The following is a 24753-nucleotide window of genomic DNA, read 5'->3' as shown; positions in this document are numbered from 1 at the left end:
GCAGAGCAAAAGCACAGGCACTCAGGCCTCCTGAATCCTGGTCCATTTTCTGTTTACCAACTCGAGGTCTAATGGACCAGAGCGTTTTAAGGCCTCTGCGCTCAACCCCTTGCTGGGTAACTTCCAGCTAGCCCTTTAACCTCAATGAGCCTTTGCAAAAGCAAGGTGGTAATATCTGCCTTGAGATCTGGGGACGGAGGCACCAGCAAAAAGCACATTACTATTATTATTATCACCTTGTGACTACATGCTCCAGCATCTATGGCAAAATTACACAGCCAACCCATTTTATTTCTGCCTTCTAAAGAAAACTGGATGGGAAATTTCATTCTAGTTTAATTTTACGCTAATGAATGTTTATTTATTTATAAACTGGGGCCATATAGGAACCCAAGCTCCATCCATAGGTTACCAGCCATCAGACAACAGTGCCCATTCCGTATCTCCACCCACCCCAGCCACTTCAAGGGCTTAGCCGTGGATAACAGTCAGAACAAGACGACTCCAGCCCTTAAAAAGGACCCTCGCTTGGGGTGCTCTGAATGCCCCTCGAGGAAGCTTACACGGGACCCAGAGCCTGCACACAGCACGTTCACACAGTTTCCAGTGCACATACTGATCAACCCAAGCACAGCTGCCAGATCCCGGGAGATGCTGCCCAGACACCCGCTAATAAATGGGGAGAGAGGGCTGCAGCAGGGCACTTGAAGGGAGGAAAAGCCAAAGGAATCTAGCTATAAAGAGTGCGATTGGAGGAACTGGATCCAGAACTCCTCTTCGCCCTTCCGAGTTCCACCAAGTTCCTCCGTTATCAGTAACGCTCTCCAAGAAGCACAAAAACAAAATGTTCACTGTCTCTTTCCTTGTGGAAAACACAGATTTCGCGTCTTTTCCTCGCCCTCTGCTGAGATCTGCCCCTACAGTGAGACCACCTTCCCCCACTCCCAGCAGGGGGCGCCCATTTCTGGGGCGGGGGGTGGGGGTGGGTCCCAGCACCCTCTGGGGAATTTTCCCGAAGCTCCTGAGGGTTGAAATGGGTGCTATGGAGGGAAATGAGACATCTAGGAGATTTCACCCCGGATGGTCTGCATCTTTTAAAATGGGAATTGTTTCAGCAAGCACAGCACCTAGGAAGCGTGAGGATGCTGTCGGTTCCGCAGAACAGCCCCGTTCAAAGCTCAGCGCTGCAGCCGACTTGTCCCCCACCCTCACCCGGTGGCCTCTGAAGTGCTTCCCAGTAATGAGCCACAGTGGGGACCCAGCCACCACCTGCTTCTTTATGCACAGCGCCCCGGCCGCCTGTTTAGATATGTCGGCCCCTCTCTTCTCTCGTTTTCCTCCTCCCCCTGCCACTGGTTCGATTTCTCATCATCGGTTCAAATAATTCTTTTTCTCCAATAAGCGCCTCCATTTCCAGGACAGCAGACTCGACTGCTTACAGGACATGCACAGCCCTGGCAGAAATTAAAACTGGATCAGGGCCAGGGGGTAGCTTGGGGAGGTTCTGAGCTGAGCCAAGGAGAAAATGACCATGTTTTCACAAAACAGAAGTAAAGAGAGACACACTCTTGATTAAAGCTAGAGGATGCCTAGACTAGGACCCAGCCAGCATCAGAGACAGGGAAAGTGCCCAGAGGAACCAGTAGGGCGAGGATGCAGCTTCTCAACATCTGGCTGAGATTTATCCAACAAAATCTACGAGTCTCTCCAGATACCTGGCAATTACAGAGAGTTACAGATTACCCGTTTTCATCTGGAATGTACTTTTACACTTAGGACCACGGGTAATTATAGGGCGACCTGAGCCTAGTTTCACAAGATGGAGATGATGAGGTATTTTCTTGGTAACCACGTCGGTGTGATTTTATAATTACTGAGCTACGTGGATTGCCATGAAATTGAATACTTAAAAGCAAAGAGTAATTGCCTGATATCTGTACTCTATAATTTAGTGTAATCTAATCATGGACAAAGCCCAAAAGAAAATGTTCTGAAAGCATTACATTTTTCTTCATACACAATTCATTATTGACATTGGGGAATGTATTCCATGCCCCTAAAGGAACTCTGACCCACAGATATCAAGGTGTGAAAGTGGCCAAAAGAGTGAGAGTTTTGTTTAATTTTCAGCTGCTGATGAAAAGCAGGTAACATAACTGCTCATTGAACCCATTCTGACACTTTTCTGTGACTCTGTTTGCCCCTTCATTGACCTAGAGAGATAGGTCAGGGTACTGAGATGAGGCAGCAAGATGCTGGGCAGAGCTGGGGCCGTTCCAGTCCAAATCTGAGCCAAAAATTGCACCTACATCGTCCCCGTTTCCAACCATACTCTCCCAGTGCCCCCACCACGGTGTGACGCCACCTATGCTATGGTTCGAAGGAAGCCCAGAATAGCCAAGAGGGATGCATGAGGCCAGGAACAAGGTGGATCAAGGGCAAGTCCATGGTCTGGAGCATCTTTAAGGACCTGATAAATGTGTGCAGGGCTTTTCGCAGGAAGATAATGAGAAAGGAACCCACTAAAAGATTTATGGCTGTTATTATTATAAGGCTCTGCCGAGACAGAGAGAGGTCGGCAGGACAGCAGGCAGCATGGCAGCCCCTTGGGAATCCAGAGCATCCTCCAAGCGGCCCCTCATCTCTACTAAATGTGGATGTGGTTACAAAGTAGATTTAGACATTGGAGCTTGTTTTCCCTCTTTTGACTTTAAGAAATCAAGAAGACCAACCGCAGCCTGAGCTGCTCCTTAAAAAGAAAAAAAAAAAAAACCACAACAAAGTGATGAGAAAGGAGGGCACACAGGACAGCCGTTGACTTTGCAATACTGCCCTCTTCTTGGAAATGTGTGTTCCCATACTCAACAGGCCCAGCGGCAGAACTAGAAGAGACACAGAAAGGCAGATCTGAGAAGGCCCAAAGGGGCCTCGTGGGCAGCTCCCAACACGACACAGGCGGTGGTGTCAAAGAAGCACTAAGATGGAGCCCTTTGGAGGGGAAGACCTAAGAGTCAGTGTCGGAAGTGTGGGGACGGTCACGTGGATAAAAGCTGATGGGCAACAAACAGACTTCACCGAAGCTGGTAAAAGTGCTTTGAGGGTGGAGAACGTTGATGGAGGACCCTGAAGGGTTATCAATCCAGGGAAGGGGTGGACTGGACCGGGGAGTTCTGGAGGAAAATGTAGAGGCCCGAGACCTGGGAGGAATGATTGACTCATGAGGTTTTATTCTTTTTACTTTTTTTTTTTTTTTTTTTTTTTTTTTTTGTGGTACGCGGGCCTCTCACTGTTGTGGCCTCTCCCGTTGCGGAGCAGAGGCTCCGGACGTGCAGGCTCAGCGGCCATGGCTCACGGGCCCAGCCGCTTGGCGGCATGTGGGATCTTAGTTGCCTGATCAGGGATCAAACCCGCGCCCCCTACAGTGAAAGCGTGGAATCTTAACCACTGGACTGCCAGGGAGGTCCCTCATGAGATTTTTTCTGACTGAATTTTCCAAACAGATTGTGAGGCTTCTTCTTGGAGGGATGGGGAAGGGAAGCATGATTGGCAAATATGCTGTAAGTGGTGGCACATTACCCCAAAGGCCTGCTAGACACAGCGAGGCAGAGGTGGAGCGCTGGGGGATGGGGGGAGGGAGGGCACTGCTGCAAACATGATGGGTTCGAGGCTGAAGGGAAGACAATGGGGTTCGGGTGGGGCTGGGGGAGGGCTGGGGGTCATTTGGCCCTGGGTGTATGTAGCAGCAGCCAGGACCCCAAACACAAGGAAAACTGACAAAGCCCACACTGGGGACCACCCCAGGGGTGGCCCCGTTTGGGTATTTTTTTAAAATCGCCCCGAGATCCATTGTGTGGAAATGGACTGTAACTCTGCGAAATGCTGCTGTAACATTGACTTTGTTTAAGCATCAGTTTCAAGCCCTCTTAGAATACATGGGGCCAGTATTGCTGCTGAAAGGCTCATTCTTTATATATTGAACTGCACAGCTGCAAGGAGAAGCACAAATGTTACCAACTCATTTGTCATGCAAACAGTGCTTCAGAAAGAAAGAAAATACTATTATGTGGTATATGTGCTAGGCAATCACTATATCAAATTCATGGTATTCCATGCAAACACAGGCAGAGAAAAGGAAAACAACACTTGGTGGGAGAAATCGCACCACGTGGGAGCAGCTAAGTCGGGGGAGATGGTGAGGCTAACTCAGAAGCCTGACCAAACGGAGGTTGTCATTTCCCCCGCAATGTGGCCAGTGATAAATGCTCCGTGATAGAGCAAGTGGCAGGAATGCAAACACTGGCAGAGGTGCCTTGTCCAGGGACCCAGGGTGGGGAGACAAGGTGGGGGCAGGCAACAGGACCACAGGGGAGGAGGCGAGATCGGGGGAAAGCGAGAACTGAATTGGAGGGTTAGAAAGAGAATGGAACGTATTAGACCAGCAATAAGTGTTTGGGAAAGGCAGCTGATGATCGATGTGGAAGGAATACAAAGAGGGAGTAGGAAGGCAGAAGGAAGACCATAGTGTTACTTCCATTTGTCACCACTCCCCATACTTCCCTTAGGGCTTCTCTGTCGGGTGGGAGGTTCTACACAGCACTGATGCTGCACACAAATGGGTTAAGTGCCAACACTATGGAGCATGTGTCCTGAGCACCTTATATAAATTACCTCTTCTAATCCTCACAGCAATCCTTTGAGGTTTACTGGCCAACAGGCTAGAAATGTTCATTGGATATGATCGCACGTCTGATAGTGGTGGACTTTGGATTCAAGAACCCCCTACCTAAATCCACAGGTGACACAAGACTACATCTTGGGGTCTTCTCCTACCTATCTCTCCTTATGAAAATCCCACCATCTGGCCACACGGCCTCCTCGCACAGGCTCAAACTGCCCCTAAGAGCCCAAGGGCATTTGCCTCTCCTGCTCCCACGATGGGATATGCAGTGTCCTCTCTGGCGGGAGCTCCTTTCCTGCCAGCCTCTGGCCAAGGGCAGGGCCTGCAGCCCCTTGGGGCTCAATGTCAGTGAGTGAACAGCCAGGAAAACACAGAGGCCTGCCAACCATGAACTTAGTTCAGACCAGGTCCCAGAGCACGCCTGGGGTCTACACCACAACCCAAACAAAGCCCTTCCCTGAACGCATTGGTCTCCAAGCACAGAGAGGCTAAGGATTCCATCTCCCGACTCTCAGTAGTGCTTGTCTTTCACCACTGTCGACTAAAATGCACTACTTAAAAGTTGAGAGTTATGTTCTATTCAGCAGGCATTCTTAGGACTTCAAGCCTGGGAGAGAGCCTCTCAGATAACACTGAGAAAACGGTTCCGAAGGGGAAGAGGGGCAACTACCTGCAACACCACCAGGTAGTTGAAACAAAAGATAACTGTCAATAAAAGAAAACCAGATAACTCAAGTTAAGGAATTTAGCACTTTTCTATGTATGGGACGATGCAAGAGTCTGGGCTCACTTAAACCATTCTTTCACATGCACCTTAGCTATCTGGGGCCAGTATCCTGTGTTTTCTCATCCAGTTTCCTCAAGCTACACTGTGGGGAGTGGCTGCTAGATGGCGGGCATCCCTTGTTTCCTTCTTGAGTTCCCTCAGGGCTCATCATTGGGGGTGACTGTAACGTGGTGGCTAGATCCCTAGTTTACTGATACGGCAGGTAATATTTTCTTACCATTAAGTAATTCATCCATTAAATCAACATGACTTTATCGAGTGCCTACCACGTGCCAGGGACTGTGCAAGGGGAGGATTCAGAGGTAAACACCACTTGCTCTTACAGACGAAATGGACTGAGCAAGGTGGGAAAGGAAAAAGGAAACAAAAACAAAACGCCAAAAACCCTCAGACCTCCCCAACATGGCAGCCTTGGAGGCTGATTCTGACCTCCTCATCATGGCCCGCCCATAGTGCGCTGCAGACCTTCTCAACATGGCGATTAAGAACGACCTTCTCAACATGGCGCGGGCCCCGCCCGCTCCGCCGCGGCCGCCGGCGGGAACAGTTCCGGGTGCGGTGTGCGCCGGGGGCAGGCGGGGGGCGGCGTCCTGGCCATGGCCGGCCTCTCGGACCTGGAGCTGCGGCGGGAGCTGCAGGCCCTGGGCTTCCAGCCAGGACCCATCACCGACACCACCCGGGACGTCTACCGCAACAAGCTGCGCCGCCTGAGGGGCGAGGTCCGGCTGCGCGGCGAGGAGCGGCTGCGGGAGGAGGCCCGGGCAAGGGGCGAGGAGCGGCTGCGGGAGGAGGCCCGGGCAAGAGGCGAGGAGCGGCTGCGGGAGGAGGCCCGGCTGCGCGAAGAGGCTCCAATTCGCGCCCGGCCCGCCGCGTCCTCCCTGCGGTCGGAACCCTGGCCCTCCCCGCCGGCCTCGGGCCCGGCCTACACGACCTCTGGGGCCTGCGGCGACATCGGGGCCTCCGCCGCTTCCTGGTCCAGGAGCCGCGGCCTCGCCTACCCCCCGCGCCCCGCGCCGCTCAGACGCCGGGCCTCGGTCCGGGGCAGCTCCGAGGAGGACGAGGACTGCCGGCCACTCGACAGGGCTGCGCCGGGCCCCGGCCACGGAGTCCGTCGGTGGTGGGCCTCATCCCTGGCCCCAGTGCGGCCGTCCTCCGCCCTCCTCGGTCCCGACCCGCGCCCGGGCCTGCGGGCGACGAGAGCGGGCCAGGCGGGCGCGGCGCGGGCCCGGCCCGAGGTGGGGCGGCGGCTGGAGCGCTGCCTCTCCCGGCTCCTCCTCTGGGCCAGCCTGGGGCTGCTGCTCGTCTTCTTGGGCATCCTCTGGGTGAAGATGGGCAAGCCCTCGGCGCCGCAGGAGGCGGAGGACAACAGTACGTCCCGGGCCGGCGCAGGGGAGGGCCTTGAGCGCGCGTGTGTCCACCAGGATGATCCCCCCTCCCACCCCCCGGTCCTTTCAGCGCCAGGCTGAACACTCCCGGGCCTTGTCAGATGTCTCTGGCCGTCTTCTTCCCTCCAGACTTTGACTTTCCTTTCTCCAGTTATGGGAGGAGAGGGCTGGGATTCCTGCCTCTGCAATAATTTCTGTGTTCACTTTCTCCTATTCTCATTTTCTGCCCTAGCCCTCCCTACTAATCTCCCTTTCAGCCACGTGCTGGAAGCAGTCTTTCTGTGGTCACTTTTATTCTCCCTCTCCAGAGAAAGCCCTGTAACACACCCCTCTAAAGGTCCACCCCCATTGCTTTTGAGTTCTTTCTTCCCTTTTGATTTCTTGCTCTTTCACACATTAGTGCCCGTTTGAAGGCACCCCATGTGTCACGGCTCACAGATAGGCTCTGGTTGGGGTCCCAACTTTGCAGCACCAAAAAGGCCACATACTCCACTTCTTTGGACCACAGGACCCTCATTTGTCAAAAGATTATACTAGCCCTGCCTCTGAGACAGGTGTGGAAAAGCCTTTTAAAGAGTTTAAACTGATGTCAATGATGGCATTTATCACTGCAGCACCTTCTTGGGGTGTGTTAAAAGGGAGGGTCCCGTGACTCAAGGATGTTGCCAACCATGCTTCTGTCCACAGATAGTTCCGTGATAAGACATGCCAACAAGAAGTCTGCAGGATACAGTATGTTAACGAATAGTTAAGGGTTTGTGTTTCCTAAACGGAAAATTTGCTCCTTCCATAATTCTGGGCTCTAGGCTAATAGGAAACAGCACAGAGACCATTTCTTTATAAATTTAAGTATAAAATGACTCTAGTTCACTGACTTTTAATATTCTTTGCAAAGAATGATTGTGATTAATACTATTCCCAGCCTCTAGCCCAGGCCACATCTTTCCACGCCTAGCAGGAACAGCCAAAATGCAGGGAAAGGCTAAATTATGTCTTAGCTGTTGCAGCAGATGGATATTTGGGTGTATGAACAAGTCTGTGGGTACGGGGACCCCAGTCTCGTGCACACACCCAAATAATTTCTTGACTATGAGAGCAGTTTATCCACCTGCTAGAGAAATTAAGCAGACCCAGGAGTGTCATGGTACTGTACTGGTACGAACTATAACTATTTACATTGGTGACGTCAAAAAACGATATACTGTCATACTCACTGCTGAGATGCTTTAAGACAGTAGCTCCTGGATAAATACTGGGATTTACCTGGAATTCCCCTCCCATGATAGTATTAATCCCTGCTTAACGTAACCGTGTACAATTTATAAAACCATCGTATGTGTTGTCTTGTTTGAGACTAAGTCTGAGTTAAGCAAGGAAGGCTTTAGTGATCCCATGTTATGATGAAGAAACAGAGGTTCAGAGTGGTTAAGTGAATAGTTGCCTACTATCCTGTGGCTAATCGTTTTCCCCTGGGATTAGAGCACAGCTGTACTAATCCCGAATCCAAGACCGAGAACCCCTTACGTTTTTTACTGTCCGCATTTTAAAAATGCCTCATTTAGATGACATCTTTCTAATCCCCCCCACCCCCCGCTTATGTTGGTAATGTTTTACTTACCCTGAATTTTGAGAGTGATCCCTTTTTGTACCCTTTCCCACAACCCGCACTTTTAATTTCCTCTGTTTCTTTTCTTGGTCTCAGTGAAATTATTGCCAGTGGACTGTGAGACAAAAACAGATGAGGTGAGTTTGAGTTTCTCTAGCTTTTGCTCTTCCTCCCAAGGATGTTGGCCTCCATCAGGAGGTAAACTTGCCCAGAAAAAGATCATAATAGGATCACTTTCAGGAGTGCTTCCTGTAATGTACCAGAATCATATTGTGTTCTGTGATGTATGTGTCAGACTCAATTGTGGCAGTGAAGGAGTACTTGAAACAGAATTGACCTTCCAAGATCCAACCCCTGGCTTGTTATGGGAACTCTCCCATCAATCGCAGCATTAAGGACTTTGATCTTCTGCCTAAGTCGATCTGGGGGGATGCAGTAGGTTTTGGTTGAGGGACCTCCAAACTCCCCTCGCTTCAGGAGGAAGGGCTGAGAGCTTTCTAAGCGTCAGGAGGCCAGGTTCTGAATTCTACATTCTCCAGTTGTACATCTGTTGCTCTGAAAATGCTGTTCTGATTTGAAACGTCATCGGGGAGTTGTTTTAAACACATCTGAAGTGGAGTTAGCCCTCTTAGTCTATAGATTTGTTTTATGAAGCTTTAATGTTCTCTACTGATAATATTTGGGGAAGGTGAGCAGCCCTATCCATTTACGAGTCATGAAAACAGCATTACCGAGGAGCTGGGGTGCTCCGGTACAGGTGGTAGTCTGGGGAAGATACGAGGCAGTACATTTTCAGGTCATAAATCCTGCCAGGAGGAGCCTTGTGCTGCCAGAGGGCATGACTTAGTAGTCTAATTATTAAGTGTGCAACGCTTGGCCTCCCTGAGCCCTGAGTGCACATCTCTGGCAGCCTAGGGGCTGGGAAAGTAAACATCCACGGTCATTTCCTGCATTGACTCTCTTACCTGTGTTAACAAAGGGGCCTCCTGATGCAGACAACCGGTTTTATTTCCGTTTGGCTTCTGCTGTGTCATATTTGGGGGTGTTTTTATTACACGTATTTATTGCTTTCATCCACCAGATGTCTTTGCTTCCTTATTGTTTTGTAAAAACAGACTCATAATAAGTATAATCTGCCTTCTATCATAAAAACTGCAGTTGATGATTGAAGGAAGTGGCCCAGAAACATGGCCAGAAGGGGAAACTAGAATTTTGAAGACTGAAAACACAAACAGGGACCAAAAATACTTTTTCTGTAAGACTTCTCCGGTGATGTTAGTTTCATTCGTCTTTTATTTAGAAACGGGTTCCCTGGTTTCTGTCTCTTGGTCCTTCACACCTCTGAGTGTATCAGGCCCGAGACGGAATGACAGATATGCTCCGGGGTGCTCCTCTGCGCTGGACGCGCCTGGCCCCACCTAAGTGAGCCAGTCGGGCACCATCCAGGTCCTCGCTAAAGACTTCCTCAGCGAGCACCGACAGGCAGGGCCTGCGCCATGACATCACAGGCTCCCTTCAGTTGCAGTATTGGGTTCGGTTGAGCTGAGATTTTATGGGATACCCTTGGCCTTCAGGGTGGGTGGACACAGGAACAGGCGGGTTGGGAGGTGCTTCTCAGCTTGGGTGAGTTTCTTGCTGAGTCTCATTCCTTGTGTGGCTCAAGCTCACCCAGAACCCAGACGGGCATTTGGGTTTCAGATACATGTATTCTTTCCCTTCTCAGCTGTCTGTGACTGTTTTTCTTTCTGCCTTTGTCCTGCTGAAACCCTGGGGATGGGCTGGGAGTGGGTCTGTTGTCTTAATCAGACTGTCTTGTTGTCTGGTACCTTCTGTCCTTTAGGTGATATCAACCCTGCTTTGCCTAAATGTCTGTGAGTTTGGAACAGTATTAATTGCTACTTTTTTTTTTTTTCCTGATTGCGACAATAATTGATGTTTAGAAAATTTGAAAAATGTGACAAAAATTGCTCGTGATTCTGAGACCTAGAGATAATCACCATTAACGTTCTGGGAGCATTTCCTTCTCACCTTATCTCTCTGTGTATGTGTGTCTGTAGAATTGGGATCTCTGTATATTTAGTTACATTTGACACTTAATGATCAGCTTTTCCCATATTGTTAAATAGCATTTTAAAAGTAGTTGGGGTTTCTAACTCTACTAGGAGGTTGTCAGTTGTTTCTGGACATTTATAGTCGTGTGCGTAAATCTTGGTCACATCATTTCATACCTTGTAAAGGCATTAGGGTCTTTAGGCCATGTGAAGGGACAAATCTTGGCCTCTGAGACTGTCAGAAACCAAATTAGATCAGGGCAACAAATGAGCCCTGAGAAGGAAAACAACCTTGGTTCCTTCTGTAGCTGCCGAGGCAGGTCCAGAACCCAGACCCTCGACTTCCAGTGCAGGGCTCTGCCCAGCAACAACCCAGAAGAGGCCTGGAGTTCGAGGGGTGGGGGCTTGGAGTCAACTGGCCACACTCCAAGTGGCTCCACCATCTACTATGAACTGTGGGTTCTTGGTGGCCCACTTAATGTCTCTAAACCTTGGGCCCCTCGCCTGAGAAATTGGGGTACAGTGAGGAGCGCAGCGAGGGTGCAGTGCCCCCTCATGTATAGACCACTCAGCATGGCACCTGGCCTGTCGTACACTCTCAAGGAAGAGCGGTCTTTTTTAAATGTTCCAAATCCAGTAAGTTTAGCAAAATGCTGTCCCCACTGTTACAGGTGCTGAAGGAGTAAATGTGCAGATATTCTGATTTTCTCAGACAGGTGACATTTATTCTCTCCCTACAGTTGCAAGGTTCCTTGAAATTTTCCATTTCCAGGGAAATGCAGTCTAAGATTAAACACTTGCATCAGATAATCCACAAAGTAGACAATCCACAGGCAGATTGTAGACACTTGGCTCTCCAAAAACGGACAGGAATGGCCCACGGGGGAGACCAGACTGCATCGTGCAGCGTTTGCTCTTCCCTCCGAGGAGGCTGGGCTCCTGCATTTCCCCACAACCACACCGCCCCTGCTCCACGGCCCCACCAATGGCCTTTATTCCAACGGGGGCCACGGGGCAGAGGCCCAGGAGCCTCCAGGATGGTGGACCCGTAGTTACTGTGTCTGCTGTTCATCTGCCTCTGCTTTTATGGTGTTCTTTTCAGTCAGTTAACCCAGTATTTATCGGCCCTATCCCTGGGCCCACCCCTTTGCAGAATTTGTTGTTGTTGTTGTTGTTTTAAAGTATGAGGTGTACCTTGCTGTTGAGTCCTTGACTGTGTAGCTGAATAGATAAAACCAGGCAGACAGGCCCCCCTCACCCACCCCTCCTTGCTGACTGCTTGTCCCGTGCCCTTACAGTTCTGTCAGGCCAAGCAGAAGGCGGCCTTGCTGGAGCTGCTGCACGAGCTGTACAACTTCCTGGCCATCCAAGCGGGTGAGTAGGTCTCCTGAGGCCCAAGACTACTCACGAGCGGGTTGTGGGCTGAGATGCTGTGTCATCTCCAAGAAGACATGCTCAGAAGCCCAGTCTCGCCTTCCCCGCCTCCCCACACAGACACATCTTGTTTAAGCCTTGCATCTGGGCAAAACGCATAGGTTCCTAAAGGATCCCAGGGGTCCTGGCACATGCATAGGCCTTTCAGCAGATGTGCCCCCTTCTCTGGGATGCCCCCCACCTCATGTTCTGGGGGTCCATGTTGGACTGGAAGGGCCCAGGCCTCAGGTCTTCTCAGAGTCTGGGTCCCCCAACCTGGAGGTCCCCCCTGTACCAGGTGGTCGGCCCCGCCTGGTGCAGAGGCCTCTACAGGTGGAGCGGTCTGAGCGGTGTGCCAAGCACCTTCAGGCCCGGCCCGCCCTCCAGGGCCCTAGTGTCCCATGTCCCCATCTGGCTGTGGGAAAACGGACAAGTCCCTGACACCTCAGGGTCTCAGTTTCCCCATGTGACTGAATGATCTTGGGTCTGTCTTTCAAATGAAAGCCAAGTGCTGTTCTCTAGATGCCCCCCTGAAATCTCCTCCATCCAGAAGGCTCCCCCACTGTTTTCTTTGGTAAACATGTTCCTTGAGGCCAGAGATGGCACCTGCATTATACTGTGTCCTGCCTGACACCTGGCATCCAGGAGGCTCTCCAAATCACTGATGACGAGGGTGACGGCTCAGGGCTTGTGCCTGTGTTAAGCGTACTCGACGTGAGAACCAGACGTCAGTCTGTGGGAGGTTCAAGGGGCGCCTCTCACCTGTAGGGCCAACCCTTGTCTAAGGCTGTTGCCGGGAGGTCAAGCTTGGTTGGACTTGTACTGGGCCCTCAGTCCTCAGGGCCAGTCTTGTGGGCCTCAGCTCTGCCACCTCCTCCCTCCTGACCGCTGGGAGACTGGGGTGGTCAGGGAGGCCTCTGTGAGCTCCTCAGAGGAGAGGTAGGACTTGGGGCTCACAGCATCACAGTCATCTATGGCCCAGGTGCTTGGCATATAAATTCTGGCCTGAGGGGGTGTTTGAAACCTTTGTGACTCAATTGTGGTCCAAGGTCCAGCAACATCACTGTCACCTGGGAGCATACTGGAAATGCAGAATCTTAGTCCCATCTCAAACCTATTGAATCAAAGTCTGAATTTTACTAAGACCCCCCCCCCCAAGATATAAAGTTGAGAAGCTCTTCTCTTAAACCGTGGATCCTAGTAGACAGTTCTTCTCCATCCCACCCTCCTTGTGTGGTCCTGGCTCATGCCATCAGGGCGCCTGGTACCCACCGTCTTCCCACAAGCCAGGCAGGGGCAGCCATGAGGGTATACGTCTCAATGAGACAGGCCGCAGGGGCATGCAGGCTGTGTATTCAGCCATACCCCTCCCCCCACCTCCTGCTGGAGGTCAGCTATGGACAGAGCACTGGCTGGCCTTTGCAAGACTCAGCCCAGAATCCTGCCCACAGGCTGCCTGTGGTCTAGTAGAAGAGATAGGCTACCTACCCCCCTGACCACTGGGTGGTATGAAATGCCATTGGATGAGAACCAAGAGGCCAGAACTTCGGGGAGGCACAATGCCTTTTAGCTAGAGTGGTCAGGAAAGCGTCACAGGGGAGGTGGCATCTGTGCCAGGCCTTGAAGCCGAGGTGGGATTAGTTATGTATTTGTGGGGGAAAGGTGGGGCCAGAGAGGGAGGAAATTATAGGGTCAGAGATGGAAGCAGCTTCACGAGGAAGGAGAAACAGAGGGAATGGAGTTTGGAAAGGCCAATTGAGTCCCACCCTGGCTGGCCATGGTTGCCAAGCCACTGGGGGTCCCTTCTGAAGGCAGGACTGGGAAGGCTTTTGAGCAGGGGAGTGATGGACGGAGAGCCAGGTGCCAGGGAGGCAAATGTGGCAGCAGTTTGAGTGGAGCAGTGTCAATTTAAGCAGAATCATTTTAAAGCTTTGTTGACCAAACATGGATGAGAAAGGGGAGAGGGGGAAACCAGGAGACCTTGGCAGTGGTCCTGGCAGGCCTAAGCAGGGCAGGGTAATCTGGGTTGGGGCAGGAGCACAGGAGAAGCCAACTGATTCTCAGGGGACCCAGAAGGACTAGATCAACTTTGAAATAGGAGAATTTGTCTGTGTTAGGGGGTGAGGGGCAGGCTTCAGTTCATTCTCAAGATTTTTAAAATATTATCTTCAGCCACTCCCTCCCCAGCACACAGACACACAGACACACACAGACTGGCCATCGCAGCCCCCAGGCTGTGCCAGGTCAAGGGCAGTCAGGCCGTGTATGGGGGTTAAGGATCTTGTACGGGCCCAGCCCTGCACCATCCCTGCTTCCAAGGGGTCTAGTGGTGAAGCAGCACCTGGTGGGTGAGCCACCGTGGGTGATCAAGAGCCAAGGGCTGTGGCAGGGCCCCAAGTCCAGCCGATTTGGCTAAACAAAAGGCCCCTAGGGCTGGGGGCTTTTCAGAGGGGCTGGGCCTTGGGCCGGGTCTGGGAGCCTGGGCAGGACTAAGGGGGAGGCTCCCAGCTCCATCCTAGGTAGAAGCCAGCCACCCAGGGTGCTCAGAAGAGAGCTTTGGAGCACCATATCGGGGTCCCAGCACGTAGACACCCCTTCTTCCATGGGGTATTTTGGACATCCCTCCTTAGGGCCCCTCAAAACCTGGCATTCTAGGTCACCTGCCTGTGTCATGGGTCAAAATCCCTGCAATGCAACAGCCTCCCTGCCTTTTTTTTTCCCCCAGGCTGCGTTTATTTATAGTGCCATCCAATGCCTTTCGAAGCTGTCTGTCTGATCCTTTTAGGGATCAGTTGCAAACAGACCTTGGTATTGGGCAGCTTTTTAGTCATTTAATGCAAATTGCTGCACTGCTTTGCAGGTCAGGTTTTAATGATCTGGAATCGATCCAAGCTAAGTGGCTTTTGATCCTGCTGCAGAGTGAAGATGCCCCACGGAAGCTGGAGCCGCCGGGCCACATGTTCCCCATCAGATCTGATGGCTTGATTTTTGCTGCAGTTTTTAGTTGGTTTCAGGGTAAATTTTTTTCACCTCTTCTTTGTATTTGAATGTGTGTTTTTTCCCTCCTAGGTAATTTTGAATGTGGAAATCCAGAGAAGCTAAAAAGCAAATGCATTCCTGTAATGGAAGCCCAGGAATATATAGCAGTAAGTAGGCTGCAGTGTGCATCCGTTCCTGGGAGGTCCTGGTGCTTTTGTATTGATCTTTCAAGCCCTGCATTTTTTTTTCCCCTTTTTGTTTTGTGTTTGCTTTCCCTTTTTTTAAAAAAAATTTTTTTAACTCAGTTGAGTGTTAGGCTACCTTAAGTTAAGGCAGCGATGGGGTGACTGGGCCCAAGATGAGCTGTGAGCCAGAGCCAGGCCTGCCGCAGCTCGCTCCTGACCTGCTGCTCCCTGACCAGCCGGCGTGGGCTGCTACCGCTGCCCCTTCTTTAAGTGGTCCTGGGACTTGCTCTTCCTTTGGCTCATTTTTCCCCCCTTCTCAGCAGCCTTAAGACGTTTAACCTGTCATTCTCTCCCCTCAGGATTACCATCTGGGTTGATCTGAGTCCATTTGATTTTCGGTGTGGCCTCAGGATGATAGAATTACAGATTTTTGGAACTGGCAGAAACCTAAGGGGTCACCTCATCCAGTTTTCATTTCACAGATGAGGAACTTGGGGCCTAGAGAGGGGAGGGACTTAGCCAAGGCCACACAGCCGGGACTGGCCGCAGGGCCCCCACCCCGACACTTTCTTTCATCTCACTGCAGATGAGCTGCCAGCTCTCTGGCCTGGTGCTTCAGTCCTTGAGAAAATCACATGCTTCTGCTGTCTCAGACCTGCATTGTTTTCCTGTGTGTGCTTCCGCATCACCTCCTCTGGTTATAGCCTCCTCCCTGGTATCATCAGCTACAGACTTCCTTCCTGCCAGTTTGCTGGGCATTTAGCAGAACAGGGCTTTGGGGCAGGCGGAGGACATGGAGAGGGCTTCCTTAATCTAGCGGCAGAATAATATCGCTCCAAATGCTCCTCCCAGATGGAGGACTAATCTTCTCCCGCCCCCTCCCACAGAATGTGACCAGCAGCTCCTCCGCCAAGTTTGAAGCTGCACTGACCTGGATTCTGAGCAGTAACAAGGACGTGGGCATCTGGTGAGTGTGGGCGGGGCGTCCGGAAGCACCTGAGGCCCTGTCATCGCCCATCAAGGTGTCTCAGGCCGGGAGGTAGAGGGCAGGTCTCCCAGCCAAGTCATCTTGGGCCAGGCCTGAAGCTGGGCAGCGGAAGGAGAAGCATTAGGAGCACAGTGTAAGGAGCAGTTTCAAAATAAGACACAAAAATCCAGGTGTCAGGGTGATCGCGTGGCAGTCCAGCTAACCCTGTTTCAAGTAACTCAGTCTGTGCCCTTTACCTTCACTGGCCCCGCACAGTTATCTGGAGATGGCATTTTTTTGCACTTTCTTTCCTTGGTGCTAGTTTTCATTTGTAGATGAAATGATTCTGTATGTTGGTTTCACTCAGTATAGAAATTGCAAAAGGAAAGACCGGGTTTTATTCCAACTGGGCAGTTCCGCCTGTTTCTGTCTCTGGCGAGCATGGTTAGCAGAGACAGTATGCCCTTCACCCTCCTGAAAGGCCCTATCTGGCTGCTCAGCCCAGGGGTGGGCGGGCACCAGCCACTGCCTGATACTGGAGTCCCCTGCTGGAGAGACACTCGCTTCATCGCCCCCTCCCACCCTTCAGGGTTTGTCAGCGTCTCTGTTCAGGTTACAGCTGCTGATATTAAGGCACACTCTAGTGTTTTGTTCTCTTCCTCTCTAATCTACCCAAATTACTAATTCCATTCAGCAGTGCATCCAGCAGAAGCCCCTCAGGCAGCTCAGCCTAAAGCTTGATAACTGGATGCATGGCACGATTAAAATTCGTTGGCTTAAAAAAAAAAAAAAGAAACTTCCCTGAGTGGCTGAGCGATTTTCCTGTGTGTTGGAACGGCAAAAAGCACGGATTTTATCCTCGGCAGCGTGCACTGAAGCTTCTAACGCAGAGGAATGATGACACTGCCTTTTCACATTGAGGAGGGTGGCCTGTGGGGAGCTGAGCCTGGCTCCCACGACCAGTGTTAGAAGTGGGTCGTGAGACGTTGCTGTACAGCAGAAATTAACCCAACGTTGTAAATCAACTATACTTCAATTAAAAAAAAAAAAAAAGTGGGTCATGAGAAATCCGGGCAGTTTGGGCACCAGCCATTTGGCTGTGCAATCCAGAGCGGGAGCCTGTTGCCTCGCTGGAAGAAGGTGGAGTGTCGGCAGTGTCCCTGCATGTCCTGACGCCCCCTCGCAGGGGCGGGGGTCTGGCCTCCAGGACCCTGGCGGTGTTCGCGCTCCTGAGTCTCGCGGCACCCCATGGTCTCTGCACGTAAACAGCTTATGTGCCTCCTCATCACGGAGGAGAGGCACCCCCTCCCAGCCATGCTGCACAGAGCCGGTGATTCCGTAAACATTTCCATTTCTCTGTGCTGGGCGGGGGGCATCCAATTTACAGTTTAATCTTCCACATGCTGAGAGGGGCTGTCGAAGACCCAACAGAGGGAGGCGTCACTTCAGTGGCAGGGGTTCAAGCCTGCTGCTGTCTTTAAAGTTTTATTCTTTCTAAGTAGCCAACGTGGGAAATTTCTGGAAAGAGTGCAAGCAGGATAGCGAGTCTATTTTATAAGCAAGTGGAGACCTCAGAGCCCTGCCTTCCTCCTCCTTCTGCTGATAGTGAGGCTTATACAGCGGCTCCTCAGAGCTGTTGAACGTGTCTACAGCCCTGTGTCCTATTTCAGGTTGAAAGGGGAAGACCCGTCCGAGCTGGTGACCACGGTGGACAAGGTGGTCTGCCTGGAGTCGGCCCGCCCCCGCATGGGTGTCGGCTGCCGCCTGAGCCGCGCCCTGCTCATGGCCGTCACCAATGTGCTCATTTTCTTCTGGTGTAAGTCCTGCCACCGAGTCACCCCGCCCCTCCCACTGCGCCTCCTGGGAGCCCAGCTCAGCAACACTTCCGGGCATGGGTGATGCGGTCTCTTGGAGTTTGTTTCTGTCTAGTGAACCTGAGGTCTGTCTAACGAAACTGAGGAGATGAACCAGTCAGCCTCTGCCCTGGGTCATCTTTCCCTTTGGAGACTGGGTGGCTGGAGCAGGAAGATAACTAGAAAACATCCTGGATTTGGGGCAGGGGGGCATCAGCATCCCCGAGAGGGTGCTGGCTTGGGCTGGAGGGTGGGCATTGTCCTTTCCGGCACCCCAGACCGCAGGCCGCTCCGAGGGGGAGACCCAGCAGGAGCTTGGCCTGATTTTACTCCCTGAGCAATGTAAGTACCTACTCAGGAGCTACAGACGCCCAGTGAAAGCAGGCAGGGCCGAGGGTGCTGAGCGGCAAAGCAGAGTCTCCCGACATGAGGGGATGCCTTTGAGCAGAGACCTCGGGGTGTCTCTGAAGGCCAAAGGCCGTGACACAGAAACCACCAGCTCTGCAGAGAGCTGGGTTACAAATCACAGGCCATCTGAGCGTGCACACGGCTCCCTCCCCGACACCGGCAGGCACTGACATCATTATCGGCAGCAGCATCTGGAATACAAAGGGCCCGGCATGTATATATGTATGAAACGCCGTGTTCTGGTTCACAAGGGAGGAGATGAAAGCCCAGACTGAGGTTGGGAGGAGCTGAGATCCAGACGGCTGGGGAGGCCTCTGTGGTGACAGCCGCGGGAGGAAGATGATCACTTAATATCCTGTTCTCCCTCTGCATTTCCCAGTCCTTCGTTTCCTCCTTGCTAGCCCTGGGTCTGACACACAGTAGGTACTCAGAACCCCCTCAGCCTCCAGCGCAGTGACCTGCCCTAGTGAGACAGCCAGTGGGCACCTGGCCGGGGAAGGTGATGTGCACGATTAACAGTGCTTTGTTCCCTCCCAGGCTTGGCCTTTCTGTGGGGGCTCCTGATCCTCCTGAAATACCGGTGGCGGAAGTTGGAAGAGGAAGAGCAGGCCATGTATGAGATGGTGAAGAAGATTATAGGTGCGTGGCCCCCAGTGAAAGGGCTGCTGGCTCCCTCCAGAGGGTCCTCACCCTAAACAGTGCCCTCTGTCCTGCAGATGTGGTCCAGGACCACTACGTGGACTGGGAGCAGGACATGGAGCGCTACCCATACGTGGGCATCCTACACGTGCGTGACACCCTGATCCCGCCCCAGAGCCGGTGAGACCCGGGTTGGACCCCACTGAGTGCCACGAAGGAGGCCCAGAGCCTCGAGTCAGTCACGTGGGTAGGGGGGCAGTTCAGCCCTAGGATCACGGGAGGTGGGGGCGCCATCCACAACTCTTGCCATCAGCTTATTAAGGCAGAGTGCAGACAAGAGGTACAGAAGCATAGTCCCCGCTCCTCTGTAGAGATGGCGCTTTGGGGTGCTTTGGGGAGCAAGCCCTAGGACCCGACCCCTCCCCTCCCTGTGGGGCTTTGCAGGGAAGGACCTGATGGGTTTCCATGAATGGAAGTCCAGGCACAGAACAGTTAGTGCTCTGATTCCATTGCTCTGTGATTCACATGGTCCTGCCCTCTGTGGATGGTGTTGGCTGGCTGGAGTTCCTGGTGGTCGTAAGATGGTGGCCAGCAGCTAGCCGGAGCAACACCTGCCTTGCAACAGCCAGCAGGGGAGAGATGGGCTACCTGTTGCTCTCATGAGCAAGGGAAAACATTCCCAGAAGCCACCGGGGACACACCTCTTTGAGGCTCCACTGGCCAGAATTGGTTACTTGTGTATTCTTGAATCAGTCAGTGGCAAGGAGGAAGAGATTGTTTTTCAAACATTTCTAACCATGGTGTACAGTCAGAAACACATCTTACCTAAGATATCATGGTCTAGTTCCCATGCACGAAGGCACACTCATGTAGTTGGAAACATGGTTTCACAGCAGTGAATGGGGTCAGCTTCCAGGGTGCAAGGCTCATGGGAGGGGGTGGCCGTTGTCATGCACGACTGTAGGACCACCTTCCAAATGGGCTGCGGATGCTGGGTAGATCCCTGACAAAAGCAGGAGTAGGGTAGAGTTGGAGGACAGAGTCCCAGGAGGCAGCCAGCAGGGCCCACTGCTGTGTCACCTCAGACTTTGCCACAGTCTCTGGCCAGATGCCATCCTCTCTCGGATGGTGCTAAGCACTCACCCTCGCTGGGTGCTCGCTGTGAGCTGGGCACTGCTCTGAACCCTGCACAGGTGCAGCTCACTCACTCCACCCTCAGCATGGCCCTCGAGGGGAGTAACATTGAGGACACCACTTTACAGATGAGGACACTGAGGCACAGGGAGGTTAAGAACCTGCTCAGAGACCCAGGGCTGGTGCCACTTCTGTGTTCCCAGTGCCAGGCTCTGTGGTTGAGGTCACCCCGTTCTGTCAACACAAGAGGAGCTGGAAGAGTAGAGCAGTTAAGGGCCCCTTTTAAACGTGAAAATGTTTAATAACTCTCATGCCCACCCTACCCCCGGGACAGTGGCCGGCAGGAAGCTTAAGAGCAGACCAACCACGGTGTGGGGCTTGTGCTAGCTGTTGGTCCCCAGCATGAGTCTGCCACACAGCCCTCCAGCTCTCAGGGGAGGCCACTGGTAGATCCAGACTCCCCCCTAATTCCTGGACTTGCCAGAATTCATCATCATGTGACCATGGGTAACGCCCTGTCTGAGCTGTAACACAGAGATAATCCCACTGCCTTGCAGAGGGCTGTGTTGAAGAGAGGCCATCGTTCATTCATTTTCTCAACAAATGTTTATTGAGCACCTACTGCGTGCCACACTCTACTGGGTCTTGGGGAGACGGGGAGAGGAAGAAGCAAAAATCCCCGCCCTGCTGGAGCATTGGTTCTGGGGAGAAAGACAGAAGACAAGATGCATAAGGAAAATGTGTTGCCACTAGGTAGTGGCAGGTCTTAAGGAAAGGGGAGCAGGGTGTCAGAGAGGTGGCCTCCCACCTCACCGAGGCAGCATGGAGCACTTGAGCCCTCATCAAAGGGCAGCATGCATGGTCATTTTAATAAGAGCAGGAAGTGGCACTGCAGCTTATCGGGCTTGAGCCACCACGCCTCGGCTCCTGTGCATCAGCAGAGACTGCAGGCGGGCAGGTGCCCCGCAGGGTCTGGACCCCTGTCCGTGAACCCAGGAGGCTCAGCCACCCGGTCAGTGTAGCCAAGCTCTCGACTCGTAAGGACCCATCAGCTCCTGTGGGCCCTGCATGGGCACACTGTCCTGTGGATGAGGGCCCGCTTGTGGGAGGTTGGGGGAGATCTGAAGAGCTTGTCCAGGGAGGCACACGGGGGCGGCTTGTACATCACCTGGTAACGGGTGGCCTGGGGAGGGGGCTGGGGATGAGGCCGTGGCCCCCACACAGTGCCAATGCCCCCCACTCAGGGACCCGGTGTGAGGGGCTCAGCCCCCAGGGCCTGTGTGGCCAGGGCCAGACCAGCCAAGTGGGGGCTGCTGAACAGCCGTGGGGTTTGTTTGGCAGCAGGACCTCACCCCCGGGGAAGAAAGCCCCACCACCCCACTCTGCCTCCTGACACATGGGCCACCCCAGGAACTTCCCTCCATTTGCGCTCCCCCAGCTGAACCCCCTGCTTCCCCACATACCCATATTCACTCTGCACGTGTGGGGTGCTGGGGAGTGGTCTGCAGTCAGACAGGAGGCTGGGGCTCACCAAAGCGTAGGTGTCAAAGCAGCCCTCCCCCACTGCCCTGGAATCTTCCTGTCTAGTTTGGAGGGGGAACAAGGAAATAGAGGGCTGTCTGAGGGGGTGCAAGGCCCCGGGGATCCAGCAGAGCAGGAACTCTGGTGTCTGCAAAGGGGCCCTACCTGGTGGCTCAGGTTCCAAAAGCAGCTCCAGCGTCTTGGCCTCCCGGGTTGGATGCCTAGTTCATCCCCATTCCCTGAAGTGCTGTGAAGTCTGGACTCAACAGCCCAGTGGCCACTCTATAATTAGCCCACACGAGGCATTAAAATGCAGCCTGCACTGGAGGGGGGGCAGCCCGGCCGGGCTGTAGCAGTAATGGGTCCCAGGAAGAGTCTTCCCACTTGGACACCTGGGGCAGGGGGGCTCCAGCCCCTTTCAGCTCCCTTTAATTGAACGCTTTTGCAGCAGAGAATGTTGAGGAATCATTTCTCTGGGGCCCAAGAAATTTCTCTCCTCTGCAGGAGTCCAGTTAGTACCTGACCGCTCTTCTTCCTGCAGATAAATTCTGTGTGAGATCTTGGAGCTTTGTGCCCCCTTTTGTACAGAGGGCATCCAGAGACCAGCTTGCCTCTCTTGGCAGCGCTGGGCACAGCGGCCAAAGGCACCGCTTGCCTGCTGAGCCTGCACCCCCATCCCTCGTTGCAGGAGACGCATGAAGCGGGTCTGGGACCGGGCCGTGGAGTTCCTGGCCTCCAACGAATCCCGGATCCAGACAGAGTCCCACCGCGTGGCTGGAGAAGACATGCTGGTGTGGAGATGGACTAAGCCCTCTTCCTTCTCTGACTCAGAGCGATAAACCCTGGGCGGGGGGCCTGTTCCCAATCAGCCAGTCCCCTCCAGGGGCGTGAGAGGGCCACCATCCTGCTGGTGCTGAGTTCACACTTGCCTTGACTTTCACCCTCCTCCTGACCCTGGTTCCAAAGGTGTCTCTGTGAGACTCTTCAGAGACGAGCTTTCAGAAGGAAAGCGTGGGCTTCCTCGAAAGGCCAGGGGAGAAGACCAGGTGGGCAGCTGCCCTCTGCGTTGGTCTGATCCTCTCTTCCCCATTTTGCTGGTAGAAAGGGGAGAAGGGTTTTTCATGGAAAGATAAAAGCTCAGCAGCCGTGAGCCCCTGCAGAGCAAGTGTGCAGCTGGGTGTGTGGAGCACGCGTCAGCGAGGTGGGCCCCGCGCCTGTGGGAGGTGGGTCGGGATGGCGGCTGGGACCGCAGGGGTTGGGGAGCACCTTGGTCATGTGCCTTTCGGGGGGTGTTAACGTGGGAGCTCAAGGGTGAGGGGAGAAACCCTGCCCTTTAGCTGGATTGGGCCTCTTAATCCTGGAGGGGTAAGGTGCTAGAAATTAGAACAAGTATTGTAGGAGAACTGTCTAGACACGCGGCCCGGGCACGCGGGGCCTCAGGTCGGGAGGAATGAGCAGCTAGGGTGGCCTCCCGGGAGGAACCTGGAGTCGGTGACGACGCGCCCCCGAGGTCGAGTCGCCGCCGGCCCCCATCTGGGCGGCCCCGCCGGAGGCGGCCTCCCCAGTCCAGGCCTGCAGCTGCGGCGCGTCACCCGATCGCGCTCCAGGACCTGGGGATCCTCGCACTTCCTGTGGGCGAAGATCGCCTCGTTTACGGCGACCACGCCTCCCCACACCGGGCACTTTCCAGGGAACGTCAGCCAGTGGTTTCAGTGCGCAGGGTGCGGCCTCACCTCCTCCCCCTGCTGGCCGCCGGGAGCGACCCCGCTGCGCGGACCTTCGCCCGCCCGCCAGCGCCTCTCCGCCAGGCGGAGCGACCTCCGGAAACCTCCGCGGGGGCCTTATTAGTTAAGGGCCGGGAGTCTCTCCATCAGAGCAGCATCTCCATAAGTTCTCGTCCGCGGCGGGCGGGAGAGGGGGCGAGCCGAGGAGACGGAACAGCTGCTTCCAAAAGGCATTAAGCACCCCTCTCTGGTCTTATTGGTATTTTTTTGTTTCCTTAATGAAGCGCCAGTCTCTCATTTGAGCAATACTCTCTCTCATTTCCTCTGATGTCTGGGTGATCGGCGGGGCTGGAATCCGAGCTCCGGCGCCGTGGCAACGCAACAGTCTCATAATCAGGCTCCAGCCAGAAGAAGAAACTGCAACAGGCTTCACTGTCAGGGCTGAAACTGTTGGATAAATAAACTATTTATTTAAAATGGATGTGTTTCTCGTCCGTGGTTCTTTTCTTCTCCCCTCAAAGCAATGTGTAAGGAGAGGCAACGTGCGGAGTCATTAAGCGCTGGCCCGGGAGAGGTCAGCTGGAAGAGAAGGTGGAAGCGGCCTCCCTGTGACGGGTTCTCGGGCAAACCACATACCTCGGAGCCTTGGTTTCCACGTTTATAACACGGTGTGACGACATACCCTGCAGGGTGAACTCACAAGATGCACGCCTGTTTCCTGTGGGTGGCAAGGAGTGGGGCCCAATAGAGCCTCTTTCCTCCGGCCCCATTTCTGCCTCCCTCGAGGCCCCAGAGGCTCCTGGAGGTGCTCAGCACCAGCCCTGGGAGGGGGAGGAAGGAAGAGGCGGGTGAGGTTGGACGGGGCCTCTTGGCAGCTGATGGTGTCTCCCGGGAGGCAGGAAGTTGACATCGATGGCAGACTGGTCTCCTCTGGGCCGGTCACTGGGGAGAACACAGCCCGGGGGACACGTGGGGGTCCCCCACCTGCAGTGGAGGCAGGGGTTTGCTGGGAGTGCTTTGGGGGTCCTGCCGCTCTCCACCAGCACTGCCTCTACCCTGGGGGTGCAGCGGGCGAGCTGCTGGCATTGGGGATCCGCGCCCCGTGCGGCGGGGCCTTCGTTTCTCAGCCTGGGAGGAAGGCTGCTCCACCACCCTGCCGGCCCGTCCACACAGGTCCGACTGGCACGGGAGCGCCATCCAGCTATCCTCCCATTAGCTGGAAACTCGGTGGGTAAATTGATAGCCAAGGACCCAGAAACACAACTCAGAAAAAAATGAGCCCATCTTTCCTTTTCCTGGTTTTCAGTGCAAGATTTTCGCGCTGCCGTGTTTCGTTTTAAGCTGAGAAGGGAGTTAACGCAAGGCTCTATTTCTGTGATGCTGTTTGGACAGCAGGAGGGAGATCAAAATAAAGAAATAACAA

General features: G+C 53.6%; 1 protein-coding gene across 3 annotated transcripts; it reads left to right on the top strand.

The window, feature by feature from the left end:
• The first annotated feature begins 6007 nt into the window (after positions 1-6007).
• Positions 6008-23811, top strand: LEMD2 (LEM domain nuclear envelope protein 2). 3 transcript variants are annotated; one of them, XM_067006044.1, is made up of 9 exons: positions 6008-6833; positions 8553-8593; positions 11806-11881; positions 14990-15066; positions 15972-16051; positions 17722-17867; positions 18850-18951; positions 19029-19131; positions 23615-23811. In XM_067006044.1, exons 1-9 carry the CDS (start codon positions 6062-6064, stop codon positions 23667-23669), a joined length of 1452 nt encoding a protein of 483 aa, XP_066862145.1. In that variant the 5' UTR covers positions 6008-6061; the 3' UTR covers positions 23670-23811. The 3 variants fall into 3 exon arrangements, with proteins under 3 accessions (XP_066862145.1, XP_058932027.1, XP_058932025.1); XM_059076044.2 differs by lacking the exon at positions 23615-23811 and adding an exon at positions 22148-22232; XM_059076042.2 differs by having other exon boundaries at positions 6010-6833; positions 22295-23811.
• Positions 23812-24753: the final 942 nt, after the last annotated feature.

The sequence above is a fragment of the Kogia breviceps genome, chromosome 10 (genome assembly GCF_026419965.1).
Source record: "Kogia breviceps isolate mKogBre1 chromosome 10, mKogBre1 haplotype 1, whole genome shotgun sequence".
In the NCBI taxonomy this organism is placed as follows: Eukaryota; Metazoa; Chordata; class Mammalia; order Artiodactyla; family Physeteridae; genus Kogia; species Kogia breviceps.
Note: the sequence above shows the minus strand (reverse complement) of the source record. Positions and strands in the feature narration are given on the sequence as shown.